Raw genomic sequence first — 26,691 nt, 5'->3', positions numbered from 1 at the left:
TGTTCTCATAGTGGTTAACTTCACAGTGAAATTTAAAAAATCACTAGAAAGAACCAGGGATGAGAATGAGAGTCTTCAGTCTCATGTGTGAAAACTGTGACACATCACAGTAAACCACATACAAAGTTCTGTGTGATCACCACATATCCTAGACATTAGTAGGGTGAACAGACCATTCCAAACAATTTTTGCCTCAATAAAACCCTACAGTGCAAGTGAAATGGACCAATTCTGTTAAAAAACTATTCCAAAACCGACTTAGAAGAAACAAATCAATGCTAATGCTGTATCTCCTAAACAAATTTCATTCATAAAGACTTTCCTGAAAGTGAAGTTCCAGGCTGACCACTGGTAAATTAACCTTGCCCACCACTTCAGTGAGAAATAACACAAAGCCACTCTGAGGAACACTTCTAACTTATTTTGATAGATCAGTGCTACTGATAGCAGCACCTAAGAAGTTATAAGAAAAACAAAACAAAGTATTCTTCATGATTACGGACACAAAAATTTTTAAGAAAATACTAATGAATGGAACCCAGCTCTTTCTCTATGAGAGAAGATAGCACTGAGAAGTAAAGGCACACATTCTCACACACAGAACAAAGATTTGTTTCTATGACAGTGATCACAAAAGCCAATACTGCCTCTTAAGAGCTATGTTTATTTTGTGTATGAGTGTTTTACCTGCATGTCTATATGTACGCCACATTTAAACTTGGGATACAAGGAGACCAAAGAGGGCACTGGGTCCCCTGGAACTGGGGCAGTGAATGGTTGTGGATTACCATGCAGCACTGGGAACTTAACCAGGGCCCTGCAGAAAGTGCTCTTAACTGATGATAAATCTTTACAAGCCACAATACTATTTTTTAATGTATTTATTTATTACTTAGACAGTGTTCTGCCTGCATGTACACCTGCATGCCAGAAGAAGGCACCAGATCTCATTATAATCCAGGCCCCATAGCATTTTTAAAAGCTACTAGAATAGGGGCTGGAGAGATGGCTCAGCAGCTAAGAGCATTGGCTACTTTTCCAGAGGATCTGAGTCCCATTTCCAGCACCCACATGGCAGCTCACAATTGTCTGTAACTCAAAGTCCAGTGGATCCAACTCCCTCATGCTGAGTTTCATGTAGGCCAAACACCAAATGTACATAAGAATAAACAAATAAATTTTAAAAGCTACTAGTATAAACAAGTAAACTTAGCCAGATCATAAGACACATAAATAATATATTTAAATGTGTTTTAAAATCTGCCATTTTTATATGGTATTATAACTAACTAAAGTCTTAAAAACACTTTACTGTGGTGTAGTGGCTCAGACCTGTAATCTCATCATTTAAGAGGCTGAAGCTAGAGGATGGGGAGTTTAAGGCCAGTCTGGGATACACAGTAAGACCCTATCTCAAAAACCAACCAATCACCACTATTGAAATTAGCACAAAGTTTAACCCAGTTCTGGTAAGACCTCTACACTGTTAACTGAACACTGACCAAGAGATGTCTGTTCTTCCAGATACCATTATTTAAATTTGTATTCCCAGACACTAAAATTTTTTATCACCTGAAGAAATGTAAGAATACTGAACCTACAACAGCTGTTTACCTGTCAGAGATAATCAGGAAGAAGGTGTGATCATGTTATTTCAGTGTCCACATATTCATAAGCTCCAGTAAAAACAAACAGGTAAAACAAGGAGGGGAGGGGAGAAACACTCCAGGGAAATTACAAAAACACAATGAACGACAGTCTGGGAAAAACAAGGGCCTGTAAACAGCCAAGGACTGCAGGTGTGCTCAAGGAACCTGTGGACTGGCAAAGCCTAGCTTACTACAATATACCAGTCTGAGTTTCTTAGTGGACTCATTCATTCCCCCTTATCAACAACAAAGAGAACACAGAATGTTTCAGAATGGGCAGGGTCTTCTCACCCAATCAAAGATACCAGGCATGTAAAGTACCCCATTTCTAAGGATGGGATCCTGCTACTAACCATATCCTCATGTCTCCAAGCAACTGTTAGACCAAAGTTACAAGTATGTCCCAGAGCGCTCTGTAAAACCTTCACATAGGTTTAATGCAGGTTTTTCCTTGATACTCAAGCTAGCCTTGAACTCGAGAACTTCCTGCCTCAGCCTCATGAGTGGATGCATCTGGGCAGCAAGATGTAAATTATTACAAACTATCAAAAACATTTTTGAAAAGGGACACTTATTATTATAGAACATTTTCAACAAGAAACAAGCTATTCTCCTTGCAGAGAGACAAGACCATGTTTATTCATGGACTCATTATCACGTCCCAAAATTCTATACCCCTCACTTTTTAATTAGTTCATGACTCACTATCTCAGTTCCTCACTCCTTTTTCCCCTCTCAAATAAGACAACATATTCTATTTCTACAACAAAACTTTGTCATGTTTGTTTTCTTCTTTTTCTGTGTATCTCAGCTGAAGTTAACAATATGAATTTTACAGTTGCCAAATGATGCCAGAAACATCTGTGGACTAACTGGCCCAGAACAGCTTTGGGTAAATCCCAAAGATCAAAGCACTACAGCCTTAACAAGTCACATTATCTTGTCACCTTGACCTGAAGACAAACTATTCCTCTCCCTTTTCTCTGCATCATAATCCTTTGGATAATTTTCACATCTTTGAAGTGCTGATAACATTTAAATAAGGCCCTCCTCCGGACACGTTAACACTTGCACTTCAAATAGAAATAGTAAAAGGGGAAACAACCGGTGTAGCACCCCTTTACAAACATCAATGGGCTGGTTTTCTTGGAAAACCAGTGAGAATTGATTCCCTTACTCTTCCTACCCTGAAGTAGCATGAACTGGCTGCCAATGGTTGACTGCTGAAGGCTGACATGGGTTGGTGGTCAGCAACTCCTGTTAACAGTGCTTTCACTAGAAAAGTCTGACCAAAGAGACATGAGGTCCTAAGGAGGATGAGCTGGTCTGCTGGAACCTGGGCCCAAGTGGTGTTCAGACAAAATTCCATTTAATCCTGACATTGTCCCCAAACAGGACTCATCTGACCCCCAACTCTACAGATGGGGACTGCAGCTAAGCAACCTCACCCAGGCCAAGCTCCACTGAAGTGTGTCAGAGCCCACTCATGACTTCAAAGCCCAACTTCAACAGTAGGCTGCAGTCAGTCTTCCTTGGTGTTAGCTGCCTGACTTTTAAAGTCACCAGGACCCTGAGTACCTCATACTCGCTATGCTTTACCTGGCTGCAAGACATAGGCCTCGTCATCACAGGGAATGAGAGAGCACTAACGTACTACAAGACAAGTCCAGAGAAAGACATATTTAAGCAGACCTTTATGCTTGCTTTTTGAAGATTACATGAATACTGAAGTATGCAGGAGTATTTATTACCTGGGCTTACAGTCAGCTGAAAGCAATGAAGCTTGTTTGGATCAGGAAAATGTACTTTACATGTACCTGCAAAAGAAATCGCCATTAGGAAGGTCTGGAGTGAGCAGCTGTCCACATGCTGAGCTAACCTCTGAACACACAGAAGGCAGTGGTGCTGGCTCACAAGGCAACCAATGTGTCCCTGCACTCTAATGTAGCACACCCAATAGCAAACGAGGGTTCTGTTGTTTTTGCCATTCAACCTCTTAGCCTAACTAGTTAATTCCAAATCAAGGCATTTACTTCAACTTTTAAACAGTCACTAAAGAGTTCTTTTCATTAGAGAATTGTGCTATTTACTTTGAAGGAAACTATTTCCCAAAGATATTAAGGAATGTGGGTAAAGGCTAACTAATCATGGAAAAACCAGGTCAAACGGTTCAAATTAGTCAGTCCCCCAGAGATTCACACAGACATGCATGCCCATCAGAAGTGAAGTTAGAAAGAAGTGAGATTCCTAAGAGCTGCCACCCAGCATTTACCATAACATTACAGGAAAAAATAGTCTCAGTGATCCACCTGCCTGTGTCTCCTGAGTGCAGGGTGCTCATTTTTAATCCTGGCATCTGGGAGGCAAAGGCAGGCAGATCTCTGAGTTTAAGGCCAACCCAATTTACATAGTGAAACACTGTCTCAGAAAATCAAAAAACAAAAACTTTACACCATAACTGGTAAACTGGTAACTCAGCTGGCTTTATGAAATGAGGCTTTGCTGAGTCAAGCAACGTTCTAGGCCTACCAATCACCAAGCAAGAAAAAGCCTGAGTCAGGACAAGCTCTCAGCAAGAAGAGCCACCACACAGTCCAGAGAAGTTGTCTATTGCACTTCTCTGCCTCCTTCACAAAGGATACAGAAGGACAACTATCACTTATATAAATGCTCTGGAAATTTTCTTATTGTAGCTCAGAAGACACACTTATAAAATTCTTTAGTGTATCTACTAACGCTACTGCTTACAACTCCTACTTGTTCAGTTCTACACTGATACAGTATTCAACAAAAACAGGATTCAAAAATAACTAAAAACAGCCTTCAAGACCATCTAGTCCAATGTTATTGACTGGGACAAATGACATTAAGGTTCAGGCTATTCATGAAAGCAAGGTTAGCCCCAAAGTAGTAAATGAATTCACAATTTTACTATTGGTCTTGTTTCATTTTGGTATTTAATGAGCATGTCAGACATAAAACATTGAGATAAAACAGAGCAACTTGAAGACTGGTGGGCTTTCTTTTCTTTACAGTGGTGTGGGGGTAGGGAGCCCTCAGTCTACAAAGGTCAGAGCAGTTTCTGAAACACACTACCACATTCTTCCTCCAGAAATAGAGAGTCAAAGGAAGAGGTCAAGACTTCCTGCAAATCACATTTAGAACTATGTATACTGATAACAGGCTTTATTCCCTTATCTTTTCAAAGTTATTTTTTAGGCTAGCTAACAAAGTATTGGGTCTCATCATGGGATCTTCATGCATCCATTGTTCTCAATTAGTCCTCTTCCCTGCTAGCCTTCTCCCCATATCCTGTCAAGCTGGTTTCCTTTCTTCTTCCAGTTACTTCCAGCTTCCTTTTCTATGGAATACATTACCCTATTTTCCATCTGTCTTAGTCTCTTCTATCTTGTGTGAGCCCCCCCAGATTCATGCATGTTTAATTTTAAATTTAGTTCTTGCATATGAGAAAAAACATGGAGCTTATCTCTCTTACCATAAAGATCTTCAGCTACACCCACTTTCCTGAAAATGCCATGATTTCATTTTCCTTCACAGTTGCATAAAATTCTATTGTATGTATGCTCTATTTCCTGGCTAAACACATTTGTACAAGTAACTCTGTGCTGCATTACCTTAGGGTTCTTTGGGTATATACCTAAGAGTGGTATAGTTGGGTTATATCAAAGTTCTTTCTTTCATTGTTTTTAAGAACTTCCATACTGATTTCTACAGTGACCACAAAAGGTTATTCTCATCAAGAATGAGTAGGGGTCATCTTTCCCCACATCCTCTGTATTTAGCATGTCTTGTCATTTGTTTTCTTGATAACAGCCATTGAAACTGGGTTGAAATTATATCCCAAAACCATTTTAATTTGCATTTCTCTCATGGCCAAGCATGTTAAACACCTTTTCAAGAATTTACTGCCAATTTGTATTTCTTTTGAAAACTGTCTATAAAGTTCACTAGCCCATTTACCGACTGATCTGGGTTTTTGTTGTTTAGTGTTTTTTGTTCTTTATATATCCTTATTAATCCCTTGTCTGATGCATAGTTGGCAAAGATTTTTTTAAATGATTTAAAATTATTTGTGTGTGTTTATGTGTACATGATGTATGTAGGTGCTCATGCCATGGCACAAAAAAAAAAAAAAAAGGAAGTCAGAAGACAACTTACTTTAAGGAGTTGGTTCTCTCCATCCACCTTTACATGAGTTCCAGGGATCTAACTCAAGTCTCCAGGCTTGCATGGCAAGTGCCTTTACCTTCTGAGCCATCTCACAGACCATGGCAAAGAATTTTCCCTCTATTGTGTAGGCTGCATATTCTTGCTGGTAATTGTTTCCTTTGTTGTGTTCTAATTCTACTCGTTAACTCTTAGGATTATTTCCTGAGTTACTGAATGACTTTCCAGAGAATCCTGTCTATCTTAGTGTTTTACCTTGACCTTATTTTGAAAATAGAAACAATATCCTATTGTTGTAGGTAAGAAAAAAGATGAAGGCTTACTATATACTTCAATCATTATTTGAGGTTGGCACTGCCCATTTGGACTCTTTTTCTTAAAGTTATAAATGTGGAATCTCTGAAATGGATTAGCCTTCCAAGAATACAGACATTAAGACAACTTTTAAAAATTAACTAATCTACCAAAATCAAATAACTAACCTTAAAGCTCAGGAAAGAGTAAATTAAAAAATTATGTTTATATTATATATCATATAATATATATTAAATGTGAAAATGTTAACTTACCCTTATATAAAACCTGTGTTAAACATATCCTTATATATAACACACACACACACATATATAACGTAGAGCTCAGAACTCCAGAACTGGTCTCTTCACAGACAACAGGATCTTTCTAAGGAGATGTACATTTTCAGAGCCACTCCTATGCACCTGCACACGGAGCTCTGAGGTCACTCTACAGCTCCTAACCACACTGCCATATAGAAAGTTATCCTTGTGGGCCTCTAAATATTTTATAAAGGTTTTAACCAGACAGCAAAGAATTAGCCTGTGGTGGCTTGTTTCTATTTTAGCATGATGAATGACAGATGTGTGGAAAACATGAGGGGAAAAGCAGAGAGAAAAGGTAAAAAGAAGTGTGCCAAATGTGTGCTATCTGATATCATGGCCAAAGGATAGGAAAACAGGCTCACATCTTTTCCAAATCCTGCAAGACTCACAGCAAACACACAAGATAGTTCTAAGGGGAATCTTTCTGTGGTCTCTAATGAAAAGACACTTTGAACATGCACGTGAGTCAGGGACAGTGGAGAGACTGGTGAAAAGATGAATGTGAACATACATCTGTGAGTCACAGGCAGTGAAAAGTCTGATTGGACTAGAAAACAGAAAATCACCGTATGATGCTTTTTATAGGAAAGTGTTCTAACTAACACAGGCAGAGACAGGCAAACAAGGCTTATCAGCCGGCTGCAGGCTTTTGCCGCCCTGCTTGTCTATCACATCCATGCACATTTACTTTCCTGAGCATTTTAAAGCACACCCTTTGACTTTTTGCTTATAAGGGAGAAATGTGTTCCACTCTCTTCCCCACTCAGTGTCTGGGATTGAAACCAAGGCATTATACATGCTAGGCAGGTCCTCTGTTACCAAGCCATCCCCGCTTCACAATTAACCTTTCAGTAAGATTCCCAGACAAAACCTTCAGTTCTGAATGGAAGCAACTTTGAGGTCAATCCACAGAATTAAGATGTTTTGGCTGAGAACCATAGAAGAAATATATTTTCTGTCATAACCCATTCTTCCCCCACACTAACGTCAGACATCAAAAGTAACTCTTCAGGGGGCTGGAGAGATGGCTCAGTGGTTAAGAGCACTAACTGCTCTTCCAAAGGTCCCGAGTTCAATTCCCAGCACCCACATGACAGCTCACAAATGTCTGATACCATTTTCAGGTGTGCAGATGCACATGCAGACAAAGTACCCATATATATATATATAGTTTTTTTAAAGCAATTGTTCAGCTTGCCCAGAAGGTGCACACCTTTGATACCAGCACTAACATGGCAGAGGTAAGCAGAGCTATGTGAGTTTGAGGCCAGCCTGGTCTACACAGTAAGCTCCAGGCTAGCCAAGGCTACACAATGAACTTTAACAATTTGTCTGCGCCCTCACAAGCTAACTTCACAACCACCCTTAGACTTAGAACTACTTATAAACCAATTTTATAATAAAAAGCTTAACAAAAAATATTAAAATGGTCAAAGCTTTCAGGCTTTTATAGAACATATGAAATGTAAAATCTGGGAGAAGATTAATGATAGAAAAAGAGAAATCTGATATCTACTATCCAAGTGCACAGCCAGGCCCATATGTCAGCAGGAAAGACAGAGCAAGGGAGCACATCGGTGGGAGAAAGGCCGAGTAACCGCCTTTTCTCAAATATATAACAAGCCACCAATAAACACCTTGGGAACCCAATGGGAGCACACTCGTTTAACAAACAGGGCTGTGTGCTCCTGACTCACACTCCTTTCCACTCAGGGAGAGGGTGGAACAGGAGGCAAGGAACTAAATATAGCTCTATTTCACGGACACAAGAGAGCATGCTACATATGCAATTCAGAAGGACTAAAACATTTGTTGTTTTTTTGAGACAGGGTCCCTCTATGTAGTCCTAGCTGTCCTGGAACTCACTGTGGTGACCTGCCCCTGCCTCCTAAGTGCTGTGGTTCAAGGCATGTGCCATACCTGGCTACAGCCTCATTTTATTAGATCTTGCAAAAAACTCTTGTATAAAATTAAAATTCATTCCTAACATACACAAAAATAGGCTTTTGCTATGCAAAGTTGTTAAAAACAAGTTTTCTTCACGTCATTATTATATAGTACTAATTTGATTGGAGTGCTATACTTACAAGGTAAATTAGCTTCAAGTTCTGCAACCTCTGTAGAAATAAAGAGACCGTGGTTAATAGTAATCTTTATAATGTCAGTTTTAAATTAGCAATTCCCTCTAGATTACAGAAGAAAAAAGAGTAAGCTAGATGGATTGAAACCGGCTTAGAATTTATAGTTTAAGCCTAACTACACACACACACACACACACACACACACACACACACACACACTCACCCCCCATGTGTTTATGTCTTTTCCCAAATGTGCCTTCATATTACCTCCTGTAACTTATACTTCTCAGCCTCAGTCCTCTCCCATGAGGCTTCAGACCATCCAGTTCACATCCTCAGAAAATCGCTGGGTGTTTAAATAAGCCCAGCATCCTTCTGAGGTAAAACTAACTACAGCTCTCCTTTCCCACATCATGCTACCTCTCTACAATCAGGTATAAGACAAATAGTATGCCTACTCTCACCACTTCTATCCCACAGAATACTAGAATTATTAGAAGAACAGTTAGCTGTTCACAGAAGACATATTACACCAAGAAGGCATTAGTGATTCCAAAGCAAGGAAACATACATTTAAACTAATAAATCAAAAACACAAAAACCAATGTTACATTAATAAAAGAAAGCAATACCAGGTATGGTGATACACACCTGTAACTTTAAAAAATAAAAAGTATATAAAAACAGGATGGGAAGAAAGGAAAATGAGTTGGGAAGGAGAGAAAAAACAAACAAACAAAACAAAACAAACAAACCAACGAGGGCTTGAGGTAGCTCAGGGGTAGAAGGGTGTATGTGGGAGGCCCTAGGCTCAGTCTCCAACACTCTACAGAAAGACAGAAACTGAAAAAGCCATTCTATTCTCCAAAAGTATTACTCAGGACTAAATTTAATTACAGAGATGAAATGTCTATCTTTCAAACTGTAAGGGTGTGTATGTGTGTGTACGCCTTTAATCCCAGCATTAGGCAGACAGAGGCAGAGGCTTGAGAATATCTGTGAATTTTGGGACAGCCTGGTCTACAGAGCTCTAGGACAGCCAAAGCTACACACACAGAAATGCTGTCTTGAAAAACCAAAAACCAAAAAACACCAAAATCAAACTGTAAGGTAACTGAGGACAGAAACTAAAGACCAAATGCAACCCACTACCCAAAGATGTTCACCGGTGTAATCCCCATCACAATTTCAGTGGCTTTCTCCACAGAATCTCTAGAACCAGATGAAGATTCACAGAATCTTAGGAATGAACAAAGTTAGCATTGCTCTTTCTGGCTTCAACTTATATTACAGAGATATAATGAAATGGCATAAAAACAGGCCAAAAGAACAAAACAGGGAGGCTAGAGCGACCCTAATAAGCACTACAGTCAGCTTACACCAAGGGCATCAGAAAGACAAGCTGGGAAATGGAACCTCCTCTGTAGAGAACGAGGTGTCCTCACACAAACTATCAAAATGAATAAAGGCTTAAACACAGGCTATTATATTCACAGGAGGGAGGCTAACCTGCCCCACCTGGCTTTAGCAATGATTTTTTAATAAAAATTTTTATTATTTTAATTATGTGTATTGGGAGGGGTAGTATGTGCAAGTGCCTAAAAGGTCAGAGGTGTGAGAGCCTCCTGGAGCTGGAGTTACAAGCAGTTGTAAGCTGCTTGATGTGGGTGCTGGGAATCAAACTCAGGTTCTCAGGAAGAGCAGTATGTGCTCTTAACCACTGAGCCATCTCTCCAGTCCCTGACTGTTTTTTAAAGCAAAAATTAAACAATGAGAGTACATTAAGCTAAAAAACACTATAGATAGCACAAAGAAAAGGTAGTCCTATATAGGCTGGGAGAAATGTCTGCAAATCATGTAGCTGATAAGGGTTTAACATAAAAAATTTGGAATATACACAACTCAATAGAAGAAAGAAAGAAAGAAAATAATCAGGCAGAGGTCCTGAACAGATATTTCTTCAAAGAGACAAAAGTGGTCAACAGTTTTATGAAAAGATACGCAGTGTCACCAAACATCAAAACAAGCTATGGCTACCTCACATCCTTCCGGCTGGCTACTACTAGAGGTAGGAGGTAGCAACTGTTGGTGAGGATACAAAGAAAAGGGAACCCTCTCACAATATGCATGGGAACGTAAATCAGCACAGTTATGAAAAAGCAGAGGTCCCTCAAAAAGCTAAAAAGAGGGAAAACCAAAACAACCACATGACCCAGCAACCTTTCCGAATATGTACTCAAAATAAACGGATCATCACCTTTTAGAATAGTGGTTCTCAACCTGTGGGTCACAACCCCTTTGAAGGGGGCGGGTCACATATCTGATATTTACATTCCGGCTCATATCAGTAGCAAAATTATAGTTATGAAGTAGCAAGGAAATAATTTTATGGTTGAGGATTAGGAAGGTTGAAAACCACTGTTTTAAAGGGACAAACTCTCCCATGCTCACTGCAGTTACTTTTCATGATAGCCAAGATACTGAATCAGCCCAAGTATCCTTAGTAATTAATGATGAAACTGTGGGATATGTAAGAAACACTATTCAGCATTAGCAAAGATGATCCCCTGTCATTTGTGACAATGTGGAGGGACCAAAGGACATCATGCTAAGTGAAATAAGCCCAACAGAGAAGAAACAAACTGTTGAATACAGAGAAACCAAACAACGGTGACAAGGTATGAGGGCGAGGGCAATGGGCACAAAGTCAGGATTAGGCAGGGTAAGGAATGTGTGCTAATGTGGCCACAGAGAAAATGTCTATGAATTCACTTGATAGTAATTGTTTTATTAGGTGTAAAATCATAATCACAAGTAAAATGTTGTGGGGATGGGGACAGGGAGAACACGGGACATGGCACAAAAAGCAGGCTGGCACAGCCTGTCTGGATAGAAAGCAGCTAGCTACCTGGCCCCACCGTAAGGCTCTGTCATCTCACACACACTAAAACCCAAGGGTTCCCATATCCTGGGCTTCTACTTACAGTCCCAGCCATGCCTTCAGCACACAGCCAGCCTTCTACACTGAACACTTGTTTCAGTAATCTGAATTCTGTATCTTATCCCTACAATCCAGGAGCTACAGGTACTCTAAACCCCGAACGTACCAGTCCTCATGCACTCACTACAGTCCCATAAAAAATCCTAGGTAGGCCTAGGCACTAAGTTAGCGTTATCCTCCAACTCTTGATCTGCGCAGCCTGTTATAACAAAATACCTCACATGTGGGTGGTTTTTAAACAGACACGAATTTTTCATAATTCTGAAGGTGTCAAGACCAAGGTACCAGCAGATTCTGAATCTGGTGAGGGCTCAGGGTCCTTATAGATAGCAAATTCTTGCTATATCTGGGTTCTCTTACTAGGGCACTAATCCCATTCATGGGAACTCCACCTTCGTGAATTACCACCCAAAAGTAATTACCTCCTAATACCACTCACGTGTTTAGATTGAAACATACAAATCTGGAGGTCAGTCATTCAGATTGCTTTAGACCACTACCTGTGAAAAATAATAGCAATACACGCACAAACACACACACAAACTTAATTCAAAGTTGAAATTTTACATGCCAGTCAATTATTTATATTTAAGGATTTGCCTGTATTCATAATGTTCAGCATAACTCACCCAAGAAAGGAAGACAAGGGCTGAGGACAGCCCCAAACACAGACAACACCAGGAATCCTACCAAGACTTCTTGGTTCCAATTGTCAGAATAGGCAAGGAATAGAACCCTCAGGACATGGGATTTCAATAAAAATGAATGGCATTTTGTCTAGCCCAGTGCAGAATATGAAATACCTGGTCAAATTGCACAGTGCTCCTCTAGGAGAGTTGTCAAACACATCAAGTGGTTTTCAACCCTTCAAATGATGGCATACTAACTCTAACATCAGTAAGTATAATCTTAGTGTCAACACAAATGAAACTAAAGCCAAATAGTGAGTCAGCTGCTTGGTAAGCCTGAGGGCCTCAATGTAAGTCACACCTGAAGAACACCAATTTCCCCATAAAGTAACAAAAATTGAAAAGTATTTTTAAACTGCTAAAGGCTTGCTTTCACAAGATAACAATGCCAATTTTGCTAGGTGGCCTAGCATTTCTGGGAGGCACCTGGCACCCTGCCTCCCAGGTAAGTGGTTACATAACTTCCTTCTGAGAAATTAAATTCTTTTCCTTTCTGAGTAAAGATCAAACCACAGAGTCCACTGGAAGCTTGACCACAGCTTGATTACAAAATTTACCCATTCATCCGGGTTTGGTGACAGCACGCCTTTAATCCCAGAACTTGGGAGGCAGAGGTGGGTGGACTGCTGTGAATTCGAGGCCAGGCTGGTCTACAAAGTGAGTCCAGAACAGCCAAAGCTACACAGGGAAATCCCATCTTGAAAAAACAAAACAAAACAAAACAAAAAAACAAAAACAAAAACAAAAAAAACCTACCCAGGTGCCACAGCGGCCCCACACCTCAGGAACTCAAGCTCCTCTTACTCTGAGCAGCTCACAGACTGGGTTCCAGCTGTGTCTCCCATATCTGCTACTGCTATTGCATCTGCATGCCATTCATGGGCCTCAGCCCTTAGAGAAAGCACTGATCCAGCTAACCAGCTCAGTTCTAGCACCACTCTAAAATGCAAACCAAACCCCTCAAAGGCAGTTTCCTCTAACAAGAGCCTAGAATCACTGAGAATGTAGCCCAGGACTTCAAACTACCTACTTTTGACATGAACACAGAAAATAACAAGTTGGGCGCCTATGGCTTCCACAGACTCTGCTGCCCTGTTCGGCTGTTTGGTGCACTTATGGTGACTGTCCAAGTTCCCTGAACAGTTGCAATGGTGTTTGAACCTCCAACAGATCACGTAAGACTGTGTTTGGTCAGATGCCTGACCTACTTGACTGTTAGCAGGACTCATTAGGCTACCCCTCAGATTCATATGCTGTCAAATGCTGTGACAGCCTTAGCAATGTGTCATACCAGCCTATGACGCATCAGAGATTAGTATGGGCGATTAGCACAGAGAACAGACTTGGTGGTCTCTTTCCTTCAGGAGCCACATTAGCATAGGAGCATGTGCTAATGCCCCTGGTAGACAGTAAGGGCCGAATCACACATGAACACATACTCCCTCACACTCCAATATGCCTGGCCTGGGCTCAAGGAGGACATGAGTCAGCACCCAGCCTTTCTTGTTCTGTCTCCATTCTCCTAGAATCACTTTACCAGTTAGTAACAGACCCCGCAAATCCCTCCCCCATCTAGCAAAGCACTTATTTTTGGCCTGTTAGTGTCTACAAGCTTTCCCTAAGCTCTTTGGGATGCCAGTATAGATGAGTCTTCTCTGATAACACTGCCCAGATGCCCTCACTGGGGCTATGGACATGTGGCCTTTGTTCTAGGGTTTTATGGCTTACAGACTGTATACCACCCAACACAGCCCCACCTGACTGAAGCAGAGCAGGGAGGCCCGAGCCTTTTGCCAGCCTGGTGACCCCTCTAAGAACTGAGCATTCTCCTTAAAGTGTGATCATTCTCCAGCCCACTGCTTCTTTCAACTCCTTTCACTGTACTGTCTCAAGATTCTTTTTGATTGTCCTGTATGACAAACTCCCTGCCTCCCCCTTTACCAATGCCACTTGCAGTATTAAGTCCTAGACAGAATCACACAATTTCCTAAAATCTGTCCATACCCATGAAAGACATCTTTATAGGAGTCCACTTTACGGCCCAGGACAATAATACCAATTAGAGCAATCTTGCTAAACTCAGACTCTTTCAAAATCCCTAAAGGGATTTTTGTCTGGAAAAGTTTTTCACCATGATCACCCCAGGAGAGTCCCTGAGCACAGGACGGGTAGAGACTGTCAAAACTGTTTTCTGTTAACTTGCATTTCTGCTCTTTAAACTACACACTGAATCTGTTCTCTGAGAGCCCGCTTCACCCCTAAGATATGGATCTGGTCATCCTGCTACAACTATCACTGGCTTTATAGCCTCAGCTCTTCAGGTGGAAAATGAGGCACCCACTTGGCAAGCCTTTAAAGGTAAACCAAGAATTAACCCTAAAGTGCCTGCTATAGTTTGACATATAATATCTGCTATGGTCTGAAGGTATCAAAAGTTTACCTAATCCCCAATGTATTAGAAGGTAGAGTCCTTGAGTGATTAAGTCATGAGGGCTCTGTTCACATTAAACTGTCGTCTCTTCCTTCTCAAAGGACCAGTGTCCCTTTTCTCCTAAGATGTGGCCACAAAGGCCTCATCTTAGAAGCACAGTACAGTTCTCACCAGTCTTTTTCTGTGATAGTGGGGATGGAACCCACTGCCTAGTACAGGTGGTTTTATTACTCAGCTCAACCCTGCTTGTTTTTTTCTTTCCTGTTTCTCTTTCCTTTCTTTCTTTCTTTCTTTCTTTTTTTTTTTTTTTTTTTTTTTTGTTGTTGTTGTTGTTGTTGTTTGGAGACAGGGCTTCTCTGGGTAGCCCTGGCTGTCCTAGAACTGTAGTCCAGAGCTGACCTTGCAGAGATCAGGCTGTTCTCTGCCTCCCAAGTGCTAAGGAATCCTGCTTTCTTCCTTTTTTAAAAGATGTTTGTTTGTTTTATGTTTGTTGGTGTTTTGCCTGTATGCATGTCTCTGTGAGGGTGTCAGATCCTCTGAAACTGACAGTTGTAAGCTGCCATATGGTTGCTGGGAACTAAACCCTGATCCTCTAGGAAAGCAGCCAGTGCTCTTAACCACTGAGCCATCTCTCTAGCCCCAGAATTCTGCATTCTTACCCCTAGCCTCCCAGACTACAGATCCTGAGAAAGACACTCCAATTGTTTACAAGGTAAAATTTTGCCATAGCATACGATGCCTTTGTTGTACCAAAGCTGCTATTAACAATGTGAAGGAGGGAGAGTTTGTGCTTGGCTGACGCCCTAAGACTTCTTTGCTGCAATAAAACCCTGCACTAAGCACTGCAGTCACACCCCAAACTTCCTAGCTTGGCTCTCTTGACTCTGGGCTGCCTCCACAGATGGAACCTCCAGGGTTCTGAGAAATCAAATGCTATTAGGCTCATCCAAGTAAGGTGCTCCAGGCCATATCCTACCCTTTGAGGCTTACAATCTAGGTTGTTCTAGATTTATAGGCAAGAACAAGATGCAAACAATATTCTTATTTTTAACCTGTTATCCATAAGTTTGTCAAGATTTAAGCTAATTCAAGATTTAAGTACAGGAAGTACATAAGAGACCCTATTAAATCTTTACAAACCCACTGCCTTCAACCTCTGCATTTCCACATGTATATGTTTGCACATGTACATCTGTGCATCCTTGTCCCCCCTGTACACAAGTATATACAGACCACATATATACGCCCACACACACACACAACGGATACTATCACGCATAGTTTTCCTTTATAAATATGGACAGTGACTATGACCTTATGACAATTTTAATCATAATTCTGTGAATTCTAATATAAAATTACAATACGCATTATTAACAGTTCATATAGTATTTGTGTGTGTGTATGTGCACTTATGTATTGTATGACATAATTTTGACAAGACACCAGATACTCAAAGGACTCCTTAGGCTGTGTCCTACATGAAACAAAAAAGGATCCTAAGAGAGTACATGTTCCAGGATGGAAACTATTGCTGTGCATCCCCCAGGAAAGGGGACGGCAGAGGAAAATAACAGCAGCACCCACATGCCTTAGGCCTGCCAACTCGTACTCTCTTACTCTTTCCACAGCACAGCATATCAGTGCCAACAAAGAATACTCCTGGTGTGTCAGACACCACAGTTCTAACACCATCTCCTTGCTATTATAATCCCATCCTTTCCCATCCTTTGCCTGGTATAAATTCTTCCACTGTAAGTGACAATCACTTTCTATCTATCTATCTATCTATCTATCTATCTATCTATCTATCTATCTAAACAGGGTCTCTCCACATAACTCTGGCTGTTCTGGAACTCACTGTGTAGACTAGGCTGGCTTTGAACTCACAGAGATTGGCCTGTCTCTAGCCCAGAGTGCTGGGTTTAAAGGCGTGTACCACAATGCCTAGCTGATAATCATACTGAAAATCATTCTGAAGTATTTTCATTCAACATCCATCTCCAAAGAGCCTCCAGGCAAGCTTCATTTTGTTTCAGGTACAAAAACAGCTCCCATGATTGATGATTACCTTTAACAAGCAACTTGTCTCTCACAGAAACCCTCCGAGTAGAGTCAGATGTGGAGGCTGACGTCCGGGATCCTTTGAGACCGTCATCCCGCTTCAACTTGCTTGCCAACGTTAGCATTACTGCCACCTTTCTTCTAGAAAACAGGCAAGAGTAGGATTAAGGGCCATGTCTCCAAATACTAGACAGAAGAAATATACAGGTGTTTTAACTTTAAAGTCTCTAAAATTTGTAAAAACTTTCTACACATATTAACAAACTCCACAAGGAATCTGAGTAAGGTCTGTGATTCTTTGTAAGTTTAGGGGAGCCACAAGTTTCACACTCACTAGGCACAGGGTGGGTGCTACTTGAACCACAGTCTAGCCTTACCCACCCCAAGCTTTCCAACTAGCACTCATTCTCTATCCCGACTGATTTCATGAAGTAACTGTCCCCAAAGCAACAGGATCCAAGATGTGGCCTGGGAGCAGAAGTCTCTAGGGCAGGAGGGGACACCTGTGCTTTGCTTTCCTTCTCCCTTAGAGGAAAGCGTACAGTGCCTTCAAAGGACTGTTGCATTTACTGATTTGCAATGTCAACGTCAAGAGCAAATTATAAACCCCAAAGTGAACTGACTCTTCACTGGCAGCTTCTAGAATGTGTAAGTTTTGGGTTCCCTGGCTGCAAACTCCCTGGGAAGGACAGAAAATCTAAAGGCAGGTGATGCTCCTGACTGCATGCACAAAGGGCTGCCGCTCGACCCAGAATCCTTCAACTGTTTATTCGAAGAGCACCATTAAAGCAAAAGAATCATCCGGCAGAAGGTCCGGCACTCCCCATGCATTCCTCTCCCCACTCTTATCACCAGCATTCCCTACAAGGTTGACTGTTCTGACGGACCTGAGGGAAGGCATTATCACCCAGTACAGTTTACACTAAGATGTCAGCAGTTCCTACCTCCAGAATCTGCCTTCTCTTCCTATTACACACTTCCATCAATCAGACACTCCTCATACCAACACTCAAAGAAGGACTCCTGCAAGAGTAAGTGGGTCAATATTTGCGTAATTTTCTCTCTTATTTTACAGCACTTCCTTTCAATACCAGTTTGATAATTTTTCAGTCAGAAAGGATCTAAAATTTACAAATGAAAACTTTTACCTGAGAGGTCAAACTTGAGGCTAAGACCCTGAAAACAAGAATATTCCTTTCACTGATATTTTAAAAAAGCATCTCATGCAGGTCTTTGCCTAGTTTCTCATGCCACCTTCTGTGTATCCCTAGTGATGGTCAGATTTGAGTTTGTACCACATATCATAAGAATAGGACAGTGAATATGATCTTCCATATTGCACGTAACTCTGCCATACTGAGGACTGGTCACACAACACAGGGATACAGGCCTGGAACATCAATATTTGGGAGGCTGAGGCAGGAGGATTGTCAGTTGATGGCTATCCTGGGCTACACAGGGAGATCATATACCAAAAATACAAAATAAAAATATCAAAACAAAACAAAAAAGTAGCACTTTTCTAAATGCACCAAACAGTTCTTGTATTGCATGTCAGTACACATAAGCTCACAGCACTGAAATCTAAGAAAGATTCTCCTCTCTCTCTCTCCCTCTCTCTCTCTCTCCCCCCCCTCACTCTAGAGCAACAGGCCTGGAAGGTGACTGTCCAAGACAAGAAGCACTCACCACAAAAACCTAGTTTTCCTTTAGCAGTATGTGTCATGGCATCGGTTTCCACAAACACTGATCAATCAAGAAGTGACGGGACAGCTCAATCATACCTCAATAAAGTTGACACACACTTAAAAGCACACTAGCACCTGTTTCTGCAGCCCCACTCTACAAGGCCTTCTCCTTAGGGGCAATCTATGTTATAAGATGAGCCCACACACAGATCTTCAGTTCTACTGCCAAGTGCCCTGTCCTCCAAGGGGGCTTCAGCCCACAAGCTACCAAAACAAAACAGCAGAACATATAACAATGGTCCCCACCTGGAACCATCTTGTCAGGAATTCCTCAAGCAGGATCATGAGGGAATGCCTGCCACCCTGGCCAAGTCTATGTCCATCACTATGTGCCCAAACGTTGGGACATCAGGGGTGTCTGACAACGGACCAGGATAACAAGCCTATCTATCTCTGGGAGTCAGTGAGGAGTATGGGATGGTTTTCAACTTTGGTGTCAGAGAAGGAAAAGGTATGAAGTGAAAAAGGAGCTTCACTTAAAATGAGGCCAGGGCACAAGCTGCTCTACACCCTAAGGACCAGTACTGGGCTGCTAAGATCTGGCAAGAGTCAGGCCTTCCCCACCACTGCTGTCCAAGGGCTGTGCTTAATGCTTTCCCACCCCTCTACACTGAGGCCTCATCTGAGGCTGGGTATTCCACTCTGTCAGTTCGAGCTGGTAATCGTCAGTAAGTTGTAGACTTTTCCAATAAAACATGTTGTGCAAAGACTGTGCAGGGTAGAAAATAACACTGGTGTTGTCTTGACAGAAAATGCAACATGCACTTTCCAATATTCTAGGGCATCTCAGACTATCCCCCTATTTTTCTATCATCTGCATCACTTTCAGATGCCATGGAAGGGACAAACCAAGTCTCAATGTCGAAATGTTCCCATCAGAAAATTAAATCTACACACAAAAGAATCAAACAAAACTAATTATTCAAACTATCAAGGGTAGAAAACTACCTATTCTTCCCTCCCCAACATGTCCTACCTCTGGAAAACCCGCTTTTGACCAAAACTTCCCTTTTCTCGAAAATCGCACTGTGACTAAGGCAGTGTTTTGGGAACAGATCAGCTATTCTGAACAGCATGCTTAGTTTCTAAATTCCACAAGTTGTAATTGGCCCAGTTAGTTCCTCCTCTGGGTGGGACCGCCTTTTAGGCCATCCAAAGAGTATTCCCGATTATTATTTACGAGTCTCACCAAGCTATGTTTACTCATCATTCATATGCAACTGTGGTGAAATCAGGTCCGAGTCACCTGTGCAGGGCCAATAAGCTCAAGATGAGGCTAACGCCTCACCGACAGTTCCAATCCAAATCCCAATATAGGCCATTTAAGAGAGAACTACAGGTCACTAGGGACAGGGAAACAAGAGATGGACATAAAAATGTCCACATCCCAGGACCGGCACGAGTGCCCAGTTGTCTCTCGCCCTTCAGGATTACTGACTGACCACCTCTGGAGTCTACCTTCGGTTTCGGGTCTCAAATGTCATATAGTTCCGTCCAAGTGGGGCTCCTGAAGCTCCCCCATCACTATCCCTCTTAATTTCCACCTACGAATCTCTCTCCTTCCGCTGAGATCCCCACCTTCGGCCCCACCAGCTAGGACGCCTCGGCACCAGGCCCACCAGCCGCCTCGCTGTTCTTCAACACTGCCCTGCTCATTTCTGGAACCTTCTGCTCAATCTGACAACCAGGCCTTGGGACGCCCTCTTTCCCTTCGCCACCTTCCCCTCCCAGGCTTTAGAGGAGAGCGGATTTTAACCTACAGGCCGAGCTCCCCTCCGCGAAAGCTTCACCGGCTACTCCGAACCACCGGCAGCGCCGAGGGGCGGGTCCAGTGCCCACCCGAGACGGAGGAAACTGAGCCCGCCGAGGAGAAGGCCACACCCCAGATGACACGCCGCGGAACCGGGTCACGGACGGAACCGGGCCAGGCGGGTCGGCCGCCCCTCCTCGCCGCCGTGGCCGGCCGCGTCCACCGCAGCCTCCTCCGGGGGAGCGGCCTCCCCGCCGGCCCGAGCTCCCCACCGTGACCTTGCGGGCGGCGGGGCGGCGCGGGGTCCTATTCGGCCCGGCCCTCGGCGCCGTGGGGGCTCGCCGCCTGCCCAGCGCTTCCCGTCAGCCGCCGACCGCGCGGTCCCGCCTGGCACCCGGCAGCGGCGCCGCGCCGCGCCGCAGCCCAGCCCGCGCGACCCGCTCACCTGAGCACCGCGAGTCAGGCGAGGCGGGCCGACACCCAAAATCATGCCCGGCCGGCAGCGGGGCGAGACGCGGAGCCCTCACAGCCGCACCGGCTCCCGGCGGCGGGACCGGAAGTGAAGGGGCGGGGACTGCGCCGTGACCGCTGCGGGCGCTTTAAAAAAAAAAAAAAAGTTTTTTTTTCAAAGCTGTAAAGAACTTTATTGGTAGCTTCACGCACAGACAGCCGCGTACGCGGGCAACCAAGAGGCCGTCGCTCATTGGTGAGGGCAGCCAAAGCCTTCGCTGACTGGGCGCGGAGGCGCCTGCGTCCCAGAGCCCGGAGCGCGGCTTCCCTGCTTGTTTCCATTCATTTGGTGGTTTGGTGGCCTCGGAGTAGCGTGCTAGTGCAGTGCCTGCGGGTTTAGCCGTGGCCCGTTTCCATCACCGTGCCTGAATGTACACCACCCGACCTGTCTGCGGCTGCATTAGGGCGGTGGGGTAGTTAGAGCTGCAAATTACACCATGTGGCTGCTGGGAGTGGGGGCCACTCTTCTGCTTGCTTTTTTTTCGTATTCCCATGTGTAGTTTAAAAATCTGGGAGTTGTGGTGCACACCGTAAATCCCAGCCCTCGAGAGGTAGAGGAAGGCCTGGTCTACACAGTGAGTTCCAGGAGAGCCAGAGCTATGTAGAGAGACCCTACAAAAATCTGCCTCAGGTCCCTGGATATAGAGCAACGGTAGGGAACTTGCTTAGCATATGTGAGGCCTTACAGTCCCGCGTGCAGCATCCGACCTGCAGCTCTCGGGGTATGAATTCTCTGTTTCTGTGAACTGGGTATAGTCGACTTTGTCAGAGAAAGGCTGTTGGGTCCCCAGTGGAAGCCAAGAAAACTCACTTTAGAGACAGAAGCATAATGAAAGCTTTGTTTTCTGCGTGCGCAGGGAGGTGGCCCGTTCGGGATCTGAACTGTCCCCGAAAGGAAATTGTATAAACATTTTTAAGGATGAAAATATAAAGCAGGGGGGAGCAGGGTGGGCTGTTGCATTCACTAACCAAATTTTGACACAAGGGGTTAAGCAAGGAACTTAACCTTGGTGACTGGCTGAAGGGTCACCTGTTTTTTCAGGGTCGTTGGTACAGCTTTTCCAGTCAGGTCCCCTCCTGGACACTGACCTGGAATTTAGAATGATAAACATCTGAAGATAGAGGATAGGAGTTGGGACCTGGGAATTAAGTTCTGACCCTGCCAGCAAAATGGAACTTGTTCGTGGGATGGCTGGACTCAGGAAACTGTCGCCGAACAAGGCAAGTCTCCTAGAGAGATAGGACCTTGGGAAGAGGATATTTGCCATGGAAAAGGCCAAGGAGTGTCAAGGTTTCCATTTATTTTTCTTTGTGGTTCTGGGGAATGGATCCTGGGAAATCTCACATACAAAACACTACCTCTGAGTTACATCCCCCTAGACACTAAAATTTCTTTTGAAGTGAGGCATTTGGGCTGGGAGGTACTTGGACCCAGACAGTGAAGCATTTGTCAGCATGAGGACCCGGTTACCAAACTCAGATGGGGAAGATGTGAGGCTTCAGAATTCTCAAAAGATTAGAACCAAGTACCTTGGCTTACATAGAGGGGAGGGGAGATCCTGTGCTGAGCTGAGTAGCAGATAGGAGTTTGAGGCCAGACTAGACTACACAGAGTTCCAAACCAGCCAAAGCTACCTAATGAGACCCTGTCTCACCTAAGACCCCTGCACAGATGTAGCCCATGGCAGTTCAGTGTCAAGTAGGTTCCATTGTCATAGGAACAGGGACTGTCTCTGACATGAACTGATTGGCCTGCTCTTTGATCACCTCCCCCTGAGGGAGAAGCAGCATTACCAGGCCACAGAAGAAGACAATGCAGCCACTCCCGATGAGACCTAATTGACTAGGATCAGAAGGAAGGAAAAGAAGTCCTCCCCTATCAGTGGACTTGGGGAGGGGCATGCGTGCAGAGGGGGGAGGAAGGGAGGGATTGGGACGGGAGGAGGAAGGGAAACACAGGGGGGATACAAAGTGAATAAAGTGTAATTAATAAAGAAAAAAAGACAGACAAGCAAACCACGAGAAAGTGAAAGCGTGAAGTTACTCTTGGACCACCCGCATGCACTGTGCACACGGCTGTGCGCCTCCACACAAACTTAAATGTGCAGCCCTCGTGCACACTCACAAGTGCAAAGAGTGAAGGCAGCCAGGCGCGCCGGCACACGGCTTTAACCCCAGCACTCGCAGAGGCAGGGGCAGGCCTGCCAGCCTGCTCTGCATAGTGAATTCCGGAACAAGCAGGGCTAGGCAGTGAGACAAGCAAGCAGGGCACGGTGGCTCCTACCTTTAGTCTCAGCACTCAGGAAGGCAGAGGCAGGCAGATCACTGTGAGTTCCAGGCCAGCCTAGTTTATAAATCTAGTGCAGGACAGGCTATACAGAGAAACCATGTCTCAAAACAAAAAGCAAAACAAAAACTAAATGGCTTGTGATCTAAGGGAGGTTGTGACCAGAGAAGAGACGGTATTTGAGTGAATTCTGACAAGTCACCTTATTTTCTGAGGAAGACATCTGTTCCTGGCTCAGCTTACTCCCATCTTGTTTTCCTAAGCCTAGACCACTTTCTTAGAGCTCCTCTCCTCCTCGCTCTCCCTGCTCTTTCTTGGGCCTGTGCCAGGCTTTTAGAACCCATTGGCTAGGCAAGTTCTGCATGAGCTTGTGCAAAGTCCTGGTGAGAGAAGATAAGGACTTGAAGCCAGGCTGCAGAGGCAGAGACAACTGGCTTGAACCAGTGTCTCATCAATATGCTTGAATCTCAACATTGCAGAGAAGTGACTCATTTCTAGGTCCATTGGATGTGGTAGTCTCATGTGCTCACCTATGACTTACCAAGGGCCTACTGTGTTGTTAGCATATACAGTCCTCACAACAACCCCTGTGAACAGTTTTCTGTTAGCTGCAACTTATAGGTAAGAGACCTGAAGCACAGAAGTCAAGAAGTTTGCCCAGCATGGCACGCTGGAATGTGGATCCAGCCCATCTGCATCTGGCATTCAGCCCCAGAGACAGGCTGCTGGTGCCAACAGTAAGGAGAGGGACAAAACACGCTGGGGGACAGACTGGGTGGATCTCTGTGAGTTCAAGGCCAGCCTGGTCTATACAGAGAGACCTCTCTCAACAAGCAAACCAGAATTATTTACAACAACAACAAAAGCATGCCGCCTTTTACAGTTTAGTTCTGGTAGAGGACCTCAGCTACTTAGGGGAGGGAGGCAGAGCGTGACTGGCAATCTGAATAATGGCTGCTTAGCATGATTGCCATGTATTCTGATATTGGGATATTACTTTGGGAGTGGACTTTGCAAATTTGAGAAAACTGAGGCTCCCGGGTTGGGTTTGTCTTAGCTTTTTCAAGTGGGTTTAGGGAAACCTCGAGGGTCCTCACATGAGGGAGGCAGGTGGTGAGTCAGAGCAGCAGGGGGAGATGTGAAGATGTAAGCAGTGTTGGGCCATTTAAGGGGTGTGGAGTTCAGGTAGCTTCTACAAGCTAAAAACACAATTTCTTGAGCCTCAGAAGGAACTTGACTCTCTGATGCTGTGGCCTGAATTGCTTCTTCTCCGAACATGTTGAAGTTCTAACACTACTGCCTCAGAATGGGACTTTGCATGGGATTTCCTTTGGAGATAGGGTCTTTGGGTTTGAGATGGGAGGCAAATACTTCAGTGAAACAAACAGGAACATGAATGCCCGTTCCTGGTATTCCTGAGTATTTGAAACTAGGATGTGCCCACACAGTCTGCATCTCTATGTAACCTCTAGAGGCCTTCTACTTTCCCCAGAGCCTGGGGATGGGGGAGTGACAACCTAGGTGCAGTGATCCCCTCCTTAACCAGAGCTGCCCAAACAGGAGCGACAGGAGTGCGGCTCAGGTGTCATCCATGAGGAGGAGGAGCCACCACTTAGACTGATGTGTTGGCAGCAGAAGACTCAGCACAACCACTTAGGTCGCTACTCAGCTTCCTGATGCTGTGACAAAACACCAGAGGCAAAGAGAGGGAGGTGCAGCCTAGATAGCTTGGCAGGAATGAGCACTTGCCACCAAGCCCGGGGACCCAGTCCAAAACCTGGAGCCCAGATGGTAGAAGGAGAGAACTGACCACCGCAACTTGTTTTCTCATCTCTACATTCAAACCTCAGCATGCCCCCACACACGCATGTACCCCTCACATACACATCAAATATAAACAGCCGGCGGTGATGGCGCATGCCTTTAGTACCAGCACTTGGGAGGCAGAGGCGGGTGGATCGCTGTGATTTCCGAGGCCAGCCTGGTCTACAAAGTGAGTTCCAGGACATCCAGGGCTACACAGTGAAACCCTGTCTTGGAAAATCACAAACAAACAAACAGTTTTAAAACGGAGGGTGAGATAATTCCACAGCTAAAGGCACTTGCCACCAAGAAGGATGGCCTGAGTTTGATTCCCAGGCCGCATATGGTGGGAGGAGAGAGTGAACTTGTGAAAGTTGTCCTCTGGCCTCCACATACATGCCACATACACACACGCACGCACGCACAGACCCTTTGAAACTTTGGCCCAGTGCTTCCACTCTTTTCCAGAGAAAGTAACCCAAAGGCAGGAAAACTGTGGCTGTTAAGACGCCCATTGTGTAACAGTGGAGACTTGGAAGGCCCTCAGGGAGCACTGGGGATGGATCACTAAGCCACCTCACGTTTGCCTGTGGGAACGATGCTGAGCCATGTGTCTCTATCATTACACAGACTGCGTGGAGCCATGGAATTGCTTATTAAAATAAACAGCATCATTCAAATTGCATACAGTCAATGACTACAACCTAAAAAAGACAAATGAAAATCAGAGACTAGAAGAAAATAAACAAAAATGAGTGTAGTTTTTGTGTATGGCAGGAGCATTTGGGGTGAATTTTCTCCTTTGAGTAAAAAATCATTTTTATTATTTTTAATTGTGTGTCTGCATGTAGGTATGTTCACATGACTTCAGTTGTCCCTGGAGGCCAGAGGCATTCAAGCTCTAATTTCCTGGAACTAGAGTTACAGACAGTTGTGGGCTGCCTGACGTAAGTGCTAGGAACCAAAGTTGGGTTCTCTGGAAGAGCAGCAAGTGCTCTTAACCACTGAGCCATCTCTCCAGTCCCTCTCCTCCTCCTCCTCCTCCTCCTCCTCCTCCTCCTCCTCCTCCTCCCTGCTTGCCTTTGCCTCAGGATTGTTGGGATAAAAGACATGCACTACCATACCTGGCTTTAAAAGAACCCAGTTTTGTTTATATTGTCTTCATAATGACAATTAAGTTTCTTTTAAAACAGAACTGGAAGCTGGTTGTGGTAGGGTACACCTTTATTTCCAGGCAGAGGCAGAGGAGGCAGAGGAGGCAGAGGAGGCAGAGGAGGCAGAGGAGGCAGAGGCATCCATGAATTCAAGATCAGCCTAATCTAATAAAATAATAAACAAACAAACTATGACTGGGCTGAGGGCATAGCTCAGTGGTAGGGCATTTTGCTTAGCTTGGGAGAGGGCTTGGGCTCAAAACAAAACAAAAATGACCAATCTTTAAACTGGAACACAGTTCTCACGTCAAAAAAGTAGAATTTCAGTGCTGTGACATGTGCTTTTAATCCCAATACTTGGGAGGCTGAGGTAGGAGGATTGCTGTTTGTTTAAGGTTAGCTTGGCTACATATAATGAGACCCTGTCTTGTTTAAAAAAAAAAAAAAGGAAAGCTGGAAGCTGGAGATATAGTTCAGTTGGTAAAGTGTTTGCCTTTACAGAATGAGGGCAAAAGTTTCATCTTCAGAATCAAATAAAAAAAACAAAAAAACAAAAAACAACCACCAAACATGCTAACACTCACTTATGATCCTATCATTGTGGAGGCAGAGAGAGATGGCTCCTTAAGAAGATCCTGGAAAAAAAAAAAAAAAAAAAAAAAAAAGGAGATAGTCCCTGAGGAATGGTGGAACTCAGTGCTTTCTCTGACCTCCAT

General features: G+C 43.9%; 1 protein-coding gene across 6 annotated transcripts in view; it reads right to left on the bottom strand.

Moving 5' to 3' along the window:
* Positions 1-20,821, bottom strand: part of Ube2f (ubiquitin conjugating enzyme E2 F (putative)) — a 37,172-nt gene extending 16,351 nt beyond the window's left edge. The window contains exons 1-4 of one of the 6 annotated variants that reach the window (XM_021646903.2): positions 20,667-20,821; positions 16,731-16,864; positions 8,545-8,574; positions 3,401-3,466 (exon numbers count right to left, since the gene is read on the bottom strand). In XM_021646903.2, coding sequence (XP_021502578.1) covers positions 3,401-3,466; positions 8,545-8,574; positions 16,731-16,848 — 214 coding nt within the window. In that variant the 5' untranslated portion in view covers positions 16,849-16,864; positions 20,667-20,821. Of the gene's footprint in view, positions 1-3,400; positions 3,467-8,544; positions 8,575-16,730; positions 16,865-17,667; positions 17,747-20,231; positions 20,532-20,666 lie in introns of those variants that run through there. The other 5 variants (XM_021646907.2, XM_021646904.2, XM_060368847.1 and 2 more) reach the window with 5 other exon arrangements.
* Between the last annotated feature and the right edge of the window lie 5,870 nt (positions 20,822-26,691).

This window comes from Meriones unguiculatus, chromosome 15 (genome assembly GCF_030254825.1).
Source record: "Meriones unguiculatus strain TT.TT164.6M chromosome 15, Bangor_MerUng_6.1, whole genome shotgun sequence".
Lineage (NCBI taxonomy): Eukaryota > Metazoa > Chordata > Mammalia > Rodentia > Muridae > Meriones > Meriones unguiculatus.
The sequence above is the reverse complement of the archived record's forward strand: the minus strand, read 5'-3'. Positions and strand labels throughout refer to the sequence as shown.